This window comes from Manis javanica, chromosome 16, assembly GCF_040802235.1.
Source record: "Manis javanica isolate MJ-LG chromosome 16, MJ_LKY, whole genome shotgun sequence".
Lineage (NCBI taxonomy): Eukaryota > Metazoa > Chordata > Mammalia > Pholidota > Manidae > Manis > Manis javanica.
In genome coordinates, this window is record NC_133171.1 from 8,818,341 (window position 1) to 8,832,011 (window position 13,671).

Here is a 13,671-nt window from a genome sequence, read left to right on the forward strand (position 1 = left end):
TTAACCTAGTGGAATACTGAGGCAACTGTTCAAGGACACATGTATAAAGACCATTTATTGTCAACAACTCATCAATACAGAAAAGACCAAAAAGATTCATCCACAATGGCTATGTGGCCATTAACAATGATGATGTAGACAGATATTTAGTAATATGAAAAAACATTCATATCAAATTTGCTGTGAAAAAGCATAATACAAAAAAAAATTCAAGTTCAAAGCATGACTCTAATTTTATGAAGTACATATGCTTTTTACATATGGGTAAATCTAATAATTAAATATGTGCATATTTTTTAATTTATCTTGGTGACAATGGAATTGCCTTTCTTTTTTTTTTCCTTAATTTTTCAGTGATTACAGATTGTTTTTATATCAGAAAAAAAATCTCACTATCTTACCCATTTTGAAAGAGGAAAGAGGACAAAGGCTAAGTAAACATTGGAACAGACATCTTATTTTGACAACTTGAAACATGTCACTAGGAGGAATTACAAGGCAAAATCTATCCATGGGGCTGATACATATTTGTTCACTTTTCTGAAAGGGCACAAAAAGGGCCAAAACTCTGACATAAAGTAAGGAAGGAAAGTTAAGAAGATGAAGGAAAGAAAAGGGAGGGGGAGAAAGAAAAGAGAGAAGAAGGGAAGAGCCAATGTTAGTCTCAACTTGTTGTTTTAACTCAAAAATTCACTATGCTTAATTCTGATTAATAAAGTTGAAGGATTAAGTATACAAGTGGAGCCACATGCCCACCCTTTTCTGGCATCACATCGTCAGTCTTGCAGTTATCCTTTCACCTGGAATGTCATCACAGCTTAACCTAGAGTTTGGTTCCACTGTGGGGCCCTAAACCCTGCATCACTCACACTCTGATCACAGCTAAAACCCCTGGACAAGTACACAAAACAACTCGTAGAGCACTCTGAAAAGGAGACAGACAAATTCAGATTGAAATTCAAAACTGGGAGAAATGACCTACACAGGAAGAATTTCATGTTTGTTTGTCTTCTCACAGGTTTTTGTCCCAAAGGTGGGTCCTAATTGCAGAGCCACACAGCATCATACACAGCTAAGACTCTAATAGAAACCTTTCTGTACACAGGTGAAGGGCTTCCATGAGCTGCAGGGGAGAGAACCCAGAAGGGAATGCCCTCATTCCGCCTCAGAAGTATCAGCCTTAACCCTGAGCTACACATGCACAGAGCAGACTCAAACCAGCAGAGCAAAAGCTTTGAAAATGGAACCATTCACACATGTTTCAGGCTAATCCCGGAAGTATCATGTCAAGGATGGATACAAACCAGCACAGCAAAAACTTACACTAGACCTGAATCATGCCCACAGGAAGCAAGTCAGACTAAGGCGTAAACCTCTCCAGACTGATCATCTACTAAAAGAAAATCTCAACAGTCACCACAGGAATAAAACAAGACACAGATTTACACAGCTTACCATTCACAATGTTCAGTGTACCATCCAAAATTATTTTAAAAAGAACCAATAAGATGTGACCAGTTCTTAACAGAAGTCAATCTTGAAACTGACTCAGATGTTAGAACTATCAGACACATATTTTAAAGCAATTATTGTTAACTATACACTATACTCCATGAGGTAAATAAAAACACGCTTGATAAGAATCAAAATATAGGAATTCTCAGTAGAGAAACAGGAACAACAAAAAAGAACCAAATATAAATTTTTAAACTAAAAAAAAAAAAAAATCTTGAAAGAAATGTATTTAATGACCAAGGCAAGAGAGTGGAAATGACAGAGAGGCAATGGGCATGAAGACTGATCAGTAGAAATTATCCAATATGAAAACAGCGTAAGATAGAAAAAAGTGAGCAGAGTCTTGGGATTTTCGGGGATAAAATTAAAAGATCTAACATGGGTATAATTTGACTTCCAGAAAGGCAAGAGGAAGAGATTGAGGCAGATAAGTTATCTGAACAAATAATGACCAGAATATCTCAAAATTGGTAAAAGATGTCAATTTATAGATTCAAGTTCAGTGAGCCTGAAAACAGATAAACTCCAAGAAAGCCACACCTAGACACATCAAAATCACACTTCTGAAACCCAAAGGTAAGGAAAAAATATTGAAAGTAGCTAGAGAAAAACAACATATTATATGTAGATGAACAATAAATGAAATGATTGTGTCTCTGTAGAAATCAGAAAAGCAGAAAATAATGGAACAACATCTTTAAATTGTGAGAAAGAATTATCAATCCAGAATTCTATATTCAATAAAAATATCCTTCATTCTCAGATACAGGAACATTAAGAAATTCATCACCAGCAGACATGTTCTGTAAGAAATGCTACAGGATGTTTTCTACACTGAAGGGAAAAAAATACCGGAATGATTAATCTTCAACACATATCTTCAGGAATAAAGGGAGAGCAAGAGAAGTTTTAAATAGCTACTACGTGAATATATTTTCTCTTTAAGTTTTTAAAAATGCTGCTTAAAGCAAAAAAACAACATTGAAAAGTGGGGTTTTCAATATATGTAGTCATAATGTAACTATAACACCATAAAGGTAACTAGGGTGTACGGGAGTAGGTAAGACTAGAATGGGTGTTTTAATGTAAATAAAACAGTCTTCAAGAAAAAGAGAATTACCAGAGATAAAGTTGATATTTCCTAATCATAAAAGGGTAATCATGCAGAAGACATACAGTGATAAAAGTGTATGCAGTTAATAATATAGCCTCAGAGAACCTGAAGACAAAGTAATAGAACAAAAGAGAAAAATAGACAAGTCCATAACCATGGTAGAAAATTTTAACTCTTTTCTGAAAAACTGACAGACTAATGAGACTGAAAAAATCAGTAAACATAGAAGAATTGAACACTATTCAATTACATGGATCAATTTGACATCATAGAACATTCTACTCCTGTATTTTTTTCCTAAAAGATGTGTTCACACAGACTTTTATACAAATATTCATAGCAGCTTTATTTATAATAGTCAAAAGTTGGGAATAAACCAAATATGCATCAACAAGTGAACAGATAAATAACTTGGGGTACATATCTATATAATAGAAAAATACTAAAAAAAAAAAGGACTGAATAATGCATACACCACTGATTGATACATACAACATGCATAAATCTAAAAGTCACTAAGCTGATGGAAAGAAGTATAAAGAATACATACTGTATGATTCCATTTATATAAGTGTAAAAAATTCCAAATTAATCTATAAGAACTGAGGTACATCAAAGGTTGCCTCGCAATGGGGAGAAAGGAAGGCAGATCACTGAAAGGGTATAAGGAAACATTAGTTGGCAAAATGTTTATTACTTTGATTTGTGATCATAGTTTTGTGGATATATACATATGTCAAAAAAATGGGTCAAATTGTACACTTTTAAATATGTGTAGTTTATTATACTTTAATTATACCCCAGGAAAATTGGGGAAAATATTCAAGCTGTACTAAATACAGGGTTTTCTAAGCATGGTCTGAGTGTGAATCATTCACAAGATATATCTAGGGTGTTTGTTTAAAATGTACATCTTGGTCTGCTTCTCAGACCAACAGAATCTGATGTTCTGTGAGCAGACATTTTAAATAAGCTCTCTAGGTGACTACTAGGCACATAGCTGAGAACTGCCGTTGTCAAATGTCACCTCGCCTGACACTGATGCCTCCACTGATGTAACTGATGGACACAGTTTCCTTTACACATCTCCCAAAGCTCCAACTCCCAAGTGGCTCTTACGCTACCATGCTCTCATTATAGTCTTATCTTCCCTTCTACACTATAACGTTTACAGGGAGAGGTCACATCTTATGGTTGTGTGTCTTTCTCCCTGGCTAGCACATTTTGTAGGCCTTCCATATAAAAGATGGTAAGTACATGACAGGTATGTCTGCTTGTATGTAACATCTTGCCTGGTCCAGTGCTGTCCATGCCATCTGAAAGTTCACTGACTTATATTAGTAACACTGAATGGCACAAGGGTGTGCAGAGGCTGCAGAGATTAGTCACCAAAGAGAGGAACAGACCGGAAACAGATTCACACTGCTATGAAAAGGGAAGCATTAGGTATGCCAATGTGAGCACTCAAGCAAACATAAAGTACATAACTTCTTGCAAACGGGAATCTAATTTATTCCAGGGCCCCCATATCTTCAATAGCCCATCCTTGAATGTAACCAGGACAAGCACTGGCACGATCTTCTCCAGTCCTTCCTCCTCCCCATTCTGCCCACCTCTGTTATAAAACTGACATATGGTATTATAATCATGTCATCTGTGGATACTGGGCCACTCTCAAAGACAAAGACGATACTTATTCACTTTTCTATAGCCTTAGAAGGAATTCAAGAATATTTAACAAATGAACAACAAAAAAAATGATTGTTTAAAAGTGGAGAGCATTCATGTACATACTTTTTACAAGGTTTTCCCTAAAAAGTCCATTTTTAAATTTTACCAAAGAGGTAAGGAAGGAGATTCCATTTTAGAAAAGTTATTTTCTACTATAGAGCTTTCTCTCACCTATGGCCTATGTACAATTTTCTACATTTCACAGGGGCTCAATACATGGTAAATTCCTTCCTGGCATGATCACCACCCATAGTCAACCCTGGTGATAGTTTTCAATGTTTGTGCCCCACATACTGAGAACAGTAGCAGCCAGAGTTAGCCCAATGGGAACTGTGTGGTATTTGGGGATGTGACTCAGTACTGTCCTCAAAACACCTCCTCAAAGAAAAAAACAATCATGACAAGGTCACCACCCACATCACAATTACTAAATCTAAAGAGGCTGAAAGCAATCATGAAGACACTGTAACTTAAAGAAGAAAAATTAAATAAAATTCTATGAGCTCTCTGGAAGAACCCATTTTGAGAACAAAACATACATATGCCATAGTCAACTGTCAACTTAAATATGTAATGAAGTGTTTTCCCTGACTACTTCAATTAGCTAATTTCATGCCTGTGATTGAATGTGTTCTATCACAAAAGATAATGTAGGTGGTTGCACAGCCATTCTTTAGGGGTAACAACTACAGAACAAAGAGTTTTGTTTGCTCTTGCTTGCTGTCTTTGGTTTTCAGTTCTTCATTCTATGTTAGAACAATTTACTTGAAATGAGTTTCTAGCCATTTCAAAATCATTCAACTCATTATTCAGGTAGCACAGCAGAGTTAACTGCGGTCAGAAATGTTTGGGCAGGTCACACTATCACTGAACACCTTAATCAGGCTCTGCAAAATGGGGAGAGCAGCAGCATCTATGATAGAGCCTTGTTATCAAGGTTAAATGGAAAAAAGCATGTGAAGCATTTGGTGAGACTCTGGCATACAGGAAGGGCTCAGCTGACGTCTGCTAGTATCACTGCTCCTTCAGTCTTTTTGATTTCATCATTTCAGCATTTACTTGCACCTCTGTAGTAACTTCAGAGGAGGAGAAGCTACAAGCATCCATTGTATTGTTTCTTGGAAGTTTTATTTAAAACTGCAGGGGAGGGGCAGGAAAGGAAGAAGAGGAAAAAAGAGAGGAGGAAAGAAAAAGCAAGAGAAAAGGTAAAAAGAATAGCAAAACTGAATTAGAGGGATGAAATATACATAGTCATTCTTTCCCTACACCATAGGAACCCAGAAAACAGAAAATATGCTGCATTTGCAAATAACGTCTGCAGTTAGTGGCTGCCTGACACACAGTTTAAAAATTTTAACTATGGACATCAAAACACATCAAGTCTGAGAACACAAAGCAGAACTTGGTAATAATCACTTCAAGTTCAAATAGCAAAGCCTACACAGAATTTCTTTTATGTAAATCATTTCTTCCTTTCTCTAGTCACCCTCTCTTATAAGATACATCATTTAAATTTCATATGCACAATTTCCCACAACTGAATGCACATCCTATCACCACTGTGAATCTCTCAAACGTATTTGTATCTTAGGTGTTTTTTTCTTTTTTTAACTTTTTTTTTTTCCACTTTGCCATTTCCTTCGAGAATACCTGACAATGCTAATCTAATTGTTGAATAGCAGTTTCATTAATGTGCAATAATAACTTGGAAACTTGTTTCAGACAACTATATTCAACCAATTACTGTGTAAATAAGCCTCATAAAAACCCATCAAGGATATTGGAAACGCACAAGGAAACACAATTCCAAGTGACAACTGATATGTAAGCTGATCATCCCTTGATTTGCTTGCTTATTTCTGGTCCCCTGAAAACATGCACTCCTGGGGGGAAGCCTAGGATTCCTTCAAATCTTTCACATAAAAAAACCAAAATGAACAAAAGCACCAGAGAAGTATGAAGTTAGGTCCTGCTGAAGAAGAGATTAAATCTTATATATTTGCTACCACTATTATGTGTTTTCTATTAAGATGCATATAAACTATCTGGCTGATTTTCCTGTTTCTTATTACTCAATTTTCTTTTTCCCTTTAAAATCAGTCACTCAACCTAAATCACAGATACTGAGATGACCAAGGTCAAAGAGGTAATCGAATTCCAACTGACTAGAAATCATTTTTATGACATGCAGGACAGCCTCTGTTTAAATATTTCCTATGAAGGGGACTTCATTGATAAATGGCTATAACCATTTGAAAAATTTTAAAAACATCAGTAATTAATATTTATTCAATGTTTACTATGTGCCAGACACCATGCAAAGTGAGATGTATATATACATCTCAGCTTGATTAATGCTCACAATGAAACTTTAAGGAAGGTATCATTGTACCCTTTTACTGTAAGGAAACCAAGACTCAGAGGTTTAGCAACTTGCCTGAAGACACACAGCTGCCCTTTGACAGAAAACCTGGTGTTTCATATGCCCAAGCCTAAGCCACACAACTTCCACTCACAGGCTCTAATTTGTGATCTCTGTGCTCCCCTTCTCTATGACAGATCCTCAAATATTGGAAATCCCCCCAAGAGGTGGGATGAGATAGCACAGCAGGAAGCTCCTGAGCTCACCTCCTCCCCCTGAACAAAACACCAAATCTACAACTACATACAGACGAACTATCCCTGAGAACAAAGTGAAGACTAGCAGAACAGATCATACACAAGTAGGATATAATGACGAAGTCACTTTGAGATGGGTAGGAGAGTTGGAGACATGGTTTAGTCAGGACCCACACCCCCAGCTCAGCAACCCACAAGCAGAGGGACATCACTAATGTAGTGGCCATCTCTGAGAAATGAGGAGTACCATCAGGCTTCCACAGCCCAGGGGACCTGCACCAGGAAGATGGGCACCAATAATATCTATCTTTGAAAAGCAATGGGGCTTATTTCAGGGAGAGCCAGAGAGCAGGAGGAAACCAAGACTCCACTCAGTCATAAAGGGTACATGCCCAAGTTTGGAAAGAGTCTGGGTTAGACATGAAGGAGAAGCACTGACTAATTTTAGGGTATGTGCCAGAGGGGCAGAGATGTAATGGAACATTCTCAGGGGATGGAAATACTAATAGGCACCATGGTTTTCTTTTCTTTTTCACTTCTCTCCTAACCAGCTAGTATGGCACTGGCAGGCACCAATTCGGACTCCCCATCTGCTTTGCTAGCACTGCTTACCTGACTCCCGTCAATCCCCTGTGAACTTGCCTTGTCTAACCCACATGCCTGGCTTGGAGCCCTTCCCAAGAGCTGCCTGCCCCACCACTTATGGCAGATGCCCTCAGCTGGCATGATGGACTCTCTCAAGTGGATTTTAGCCCCGTCATTCTTGGCAGACATGCTCAGCCAGCACCAGAAACTCTTCCAAACAGATCCCAGCCTGCCACATCCAGCAGGCAGCCTTGGTTGCCACCAGAACCCCTGCCAGGGTATTGAAATCCCTGGTTTCAAACTATACTACAAAGCTATAGTAACCAAAACACTATGGTACTGGCACAAAATAGACTCATTGATCAATAGAACAAAATAGAGAGCCTAGAAATAAACCCACACTTATACAGTCAATTAATCTTTGACAAAGGAGGCAAGAATGTACAATGGGGACATGAGTCTTTTCAATTAATGGTGCTGGGAAAACTGGGCAACTGCATAGAAAAGAATGAAACTGGACCACTTTCTTACACCATATACAAAAATAAGTCAGAACATATTAAAGACTTAAACGTAAGACTGGAAACCATAAAACTCATAGAAGAAAACATAGGCAGTAACTCTTGGACATCAGTCTAAGCAACATATCTGTCTCTTCAGGCAAAGGTAACAAAAGCAAAAATAAGCAAATGGGACTACATCAAGCTAAACAGCTTTTGCATACAAAGAAAACCATCAATAAAATGAAATGCAATCTACTGAGTGGGAGAAGATACTTGCAAATTATATAATCAATAAATGATGAAATTGGTAACATCCAAAGTATATAAAGAACTCACACCCCAATATAAAAACAAACAATCCAATTAAAAAATGGGCAAAGGACCTGAATAGAAGTTTCTCCCAAGACATATAGATGACCAACAGACAGGTGCAAAAATGCTCCACATCACTAATCATCAGGGAAATGCAAATCAAAACCACAATGAGATATCACCTCACACCAGTCAGAATGACTATTATCAAAAAGACAAGAAATAGCAAGTATTGGTGAGGATGAGGAGCAAAGGGAACACCTATGCACTGTAGGTGGGAGTGTAAATTGGTGAAACATGCCAGTTTACAACAGCATGAAGGTTCTCCCAAAATTAAATAGAAATACCATGTGACCCAGTAATTCCACTTCTGGGAATTTACTCAAAGAAAACAGAATCACTAACCTAAAAAGATACATGTATTCCTATATCCACTGCAGCATTATTTATAATAGCCAAGATAATGGAGGCAACCTGACTGTTGATAGATGAATGGATAAAGAATATGATATATATGATATATATATATATATATATAGGAATATTAGCCAACCATAAAAAAGGAAATCTTGTCATTTGTGACAACATGGATGGATCTAGCCAGTATTATGTTAAGTGAAATAAGTCAGAGAAAGGCAAATATCATACAATTTCACTTGTATATGGAATCTAAAACCCAAACCAAATAAACAAACAAAACAGAAATAGATATAGAGAGTAATCTGGTGGCTGCCAGAGGGAAGGGGATATGGGTGAAATAGGGGAAGGAGAATAAAAGGCACAAATTCCCAGTTTTAACATAAGGAAGACACAAGGACACAATGTACAGCACAGGAAGTATAGTTAATAATATGTAACAACTTTGTATGGTGACAGATGGTAGCTAGATTTATCACTGCAATCACTTGGTATATATGTGTATATATATACATATATATACATACACACACACACACACACACATATATAAATGTTGAACCACTATGTTATATACCTGAAATTAATAGGATATTGTATGTCAACTACATTTCAATTTTTGATAAAAGAAAACCATCCAAGAAGCACTTGGCACTGTTCTGGGCTTTCCCCCAAGCCTTCCTTAGCAGAATAGAGAGGAATCTGTGAGCTGATGAGGTCCAGGCCTCTGCAGTGGAGGCTACTAAGAATAAGAAGAGAAGGCCAGGCCTCCAGTCACCCAGCCCAGGTAATACAGACTCCTGCACTTCTTTGTCACCTCATCTCTTCTGTCTCATTCCTTCCTTACTCTCTAGCCCCATGACCTTGCCCATGGTCTATCAACATTTCTTAGTCACCAAGAGGGACTGCTCTTCTCCATTCTGCTGCAGGGGGCTCTGTGACTAATCCCAAGCCAGAGGCACTGCCGTCTGAGGCCACAGAGCAAATGCCCTACTACAGGAGCCCCAGAGCAGAGCAGGGGCAGTGACATGCACATCGGCCCCCCTCCACTTATGGCTTATGCAGTGAGCCCCTGCTCAAATGCCCAGTTCTATCCAGCTTCCCATAGAGAACTGATATTCTGAAAAATATTTTTAAATTAAATTCAGATAGTGACTTTAAAAAAACTCACAGCTCTAAAATTAAGTTTAGAAATAATCATTTTTATTAAGCAATGGTCCAGAGAAACGTTGGAAAGATACTTCTCAAGAACCTATAGATATGGACAGAATTTAATGAGAGACCACATTTTCCCACTTACCCTCAATCAGGTGGCACTGCTAATACTAAGGGTAGCAAATGACTAAACATTAAAGGGCTAAGGACTTTTATGTTGTGTTTCATTGTATTTGTGAAATATCTGGTGAATTTGGGGGCACTACCCTAAGTTCAATAAGAACTAAAAAAATTATACATTGGCCTTGTTCTTAAATAGTTGGGAAGACAAACTGCTCTCATGTGACATCAAGCACCTGCGGGGCAACTACAAAGCAATATACCAACAAATACGAAATCATGAGGTGCAGGTCCCCCACCTAAATTCTGACAAGGAAGATGTCCAAAAACAAGAAGCCTTTGCTAAATTAGATATAAGAACTTAAGTTTTCCCAGAATTAAGTGTCAGAGATAAAGCTGGAGGGCAATATGAGGAGAGAGACTGGAAATCAATCCCTACAGGAATGCGTAAATGCATGTGCAAATGGCTATGTACAGGAGGTTAAAAGAGTGAAGAGTGGTTTTTAAAAGTCTGTAAATAAAATGTTGGATTCTTCTCTACCTGAATTCACCAGCTGTTGCTCCATCAACCCACAGCCGAGAACTTCTATCCATTCCCCATGGAAGTTGATCTCCATCTCGAAGGAAGGATGAGTGAAAGGGAAGTAGCAGTCCACCCACCTAATGTCCAGTCCTGCAAAGACGAGAAATAAAAACAGTGTTAAAAGGCCACCTCCCCTTCCCTATGGTCAATTCTGCCCTTTGGCTAATGACAACAATTGCTACATTCTGAGTAAAATAAATAGCAAACTGAGTAATAGAAATTAAATAGAAAACTAATTTGTAACACATCAGGAGGAGGCAATACATCTTAAAACTTTTGAAAAACTGGGCATGTATTTTCCAATATGAAAAATACTTTGTGCAGCTCCAGGACCCTGTCAAATCCCTGCAACCACCTGGAAGAGGGAAAAATTAGGTCAAGATCATGGGGAAAGCAGGTAATTCTGCTAGTTTCCATAAGAGGAAATGACACCTTTTCAAGGTTAAAGAAATAATGTTATTACGATTTTCCTTCAGACTTATATACCAATAATACAACCAATTTAAGATAAACTAGTCAACTTTCAATTCTGTTAAGTACATATAATTACTTAAATTAAGTTCATAAGAACTAATAGAAATTAAAAAAAAATAATCTATCAGCTAAATTTAAGAGAAACATTTAAAAAGTTATAACATTTTTTCCTACAGATGAATGACAAATATATTTAGATCTAAACAAACAAAAAAGTACATGATATTATTTAACAAAGAAAAAGACTAATGGATTCAAAACAATTAAAGCCTGCAAAGAGCAAAGGTGACTAGAAGCAGAGAAACCAGATGAGAAGGTCATCTAAGAGGTAGGTGCCCACTGTGAGGAACACAAACAGGTGGACACTGGACACATTATCTCTGGTCCCTCAGTATGTTCCTTTTACTTTGTGTAATCGTCTTTCTCTTCTTACAGTCCAGATTCTGTTTCTACATGGTAACATGCCCCCCCCACCCCAGTTTTCTTGCCCAAGACTATCTGCATTTTAAACCATTCTGATGTGGACATCAGAATCTGAAATGAAAAAAAATAGTAATAAAAATTGCTTCCATATTTACTATACGTCTATCATCCCATTTCACAGATAGGGGAAAAAACTATCAGAAAGGTCAGTTGTCTCGCCCAAAGGCACACAGACAACAGATGACTACATCTGCCAACTCTAGAATTCCCTGCCTGTCAAAAAAGTTATCTTGAGAATAAAAATCAGATGGGAGCAGAATTATAAAACACAGGGGACAAGGTAGGCTTTTCTCTCATTATTCTATTTTAGTTGCATGTATTTTCCTATTAGTCTATTTTAGTTGCAATTATTTGTCTATGGCAAGTGAGAGCTGATTTCTGTTTACACAATATTTCCCCCTTTCATTATACATGTGGTATAACAGACAAACATTAAACTGCATATCCATATAGTACACAATTTGATAAATGTTGACATAGGTATCCATCCATAAAACTGTCACCATAATCAATGTAATGAATGAATCCATTACCCTCCAAAGTTTCCCCATGGCCTTTTATAATCCTACCCAAGCTCATCACCCCTACCTCTTCTCCTCACACCCCCATGATCCCACTTATCACCTTTCTGTCCTACAGAAGAGTTTTCATTTCCCAGAATTTTATAAAAATTTAATCATACAGAATATACTCTTTTTCTTTTGTTTGGCTTCTTTCACTCAGCATATAAGATTCACCCTTGTTGTTGCACATATTAATCGTTCATTCCTTTTCACTACTGAGTAAACTTCACCAACATTTTTTCTAGCTGGGAAAAAAAGCTGGCACTGTTGCAATCCATCAGGGACCTGTCTACAACTCCCCTGACTAGCCCAGACTTTTCTGTATGAAAGATCTGACATGCAGGGAAGTTGCTTATTTGCTATTGTATTCTGAGCAGAAGGCATCTGTATACCTGTGTGCTTCTCCATCTTTGGGACCAAGAATCCCGTACCAATATTTCTATTAAAAAGCCACAGAGACAATCCTGCTCACAAACAGAAATCTGTGAAGCATTATGATATATAACTGAATGCAGAAAGACTAGTGAACAAAACAATATTTATCATTATTTTTTTGTAACTTCTGTCAGGTAAGCACAAATAACCTTCTGAAAACAATGTAGAAAGACAAATTTTGCACACAAGGCTTTTTATGCTTGGATCAAATTTTACCAAAAGCAAGAAAGATGAGTACTTGGGGTAAACATGATGATTTCATTATCATTTCACTTAAGTGCCTGGAACACAGGTGAGGTCTTAATTTTCCTTGTATTTCCTCATTTTATATTCCTTTGGACAAGCTGAATAAATAGTTCAGTTTATACAGCTCCATATTTCATACCTGTAAAATCTTAATATCCCCCTAGTCAGAGAGAAATAACTTTTATAACACTAATGACCCCTCAAAATAATTACAAGTGTTGGCTAAAGTAATTCTCTTATCAACTTTTATTTAGCTCGAGGTAAATCCCTACTACATGAAGTCTATGGGATATTGAGCCTATAGACAGGACCCTCTTTACACATGACCAACCAAGATTTGGTACTGATGATATTGAAAAATGAATTGAAAGATGAATTGAATTGAAAAATTATGTGACAATCTCTCCCTTTCTCCAGGAAACTTTTTACTGAAGGGCTTTTGCTTCATCACTTCTAAAACTAGAAAAATTATAACTTTGGATTAAAGTTTTATTTTAATTTTTAATAAATTCTGAAGATAAAATGTCCATATGTTGGTTGCATCAAACCTTGCTGTTCTGGGTTTAAGACTTCAGTTTTCACAGCCACTGGCTTCCTGCTCAGTCATCCTGAAGTTGTCTCTCAGTAGCAATGATAGTAATTTCTCCACACTGAAAAAAATACACTCAGCAAAGCAGGAAAGGGCAGGGAAGTTAGCCAAAGATTTTCAGAATACATTGATGATGATTAATATTTCCCATTTGTAGAGCAGATTCATCGATGATAATATCACAGAAACTAAGACAGAAAACACAGATTGGCAAGTTATGTCCATTG

The 13,671-nt window shown here is 37.2% G+C and overlaps 1 protein-coding gene across 10 annotated transcripts in view; it reads right to left on the minus strand.

Annotated features, from left to right (window-relative positions):
- The window catches only part of FARS2 (phenylalanyl-tRNA synthetase 2, mitochondrial), a 550,900-nt gene that overhangs the window by 327,378 nt on the left and 209,851 nt on the right, over positions 1-13,671 (minus strand). For all 10 annotated transcript variants that reach the window (XM_073224696.1, XM_036998357.2, XM_073224690.1 and 7 more), the window contains one exon: positions 10,613-10,744. In XM_073224696.1, the coding sequence (XP_073080797.1) occupies positions 10,613-10,744 (132 nt within the window). The remainder of the gene's footprint in view (positions 1-10,612; positions 10,745-13,671) is intronic.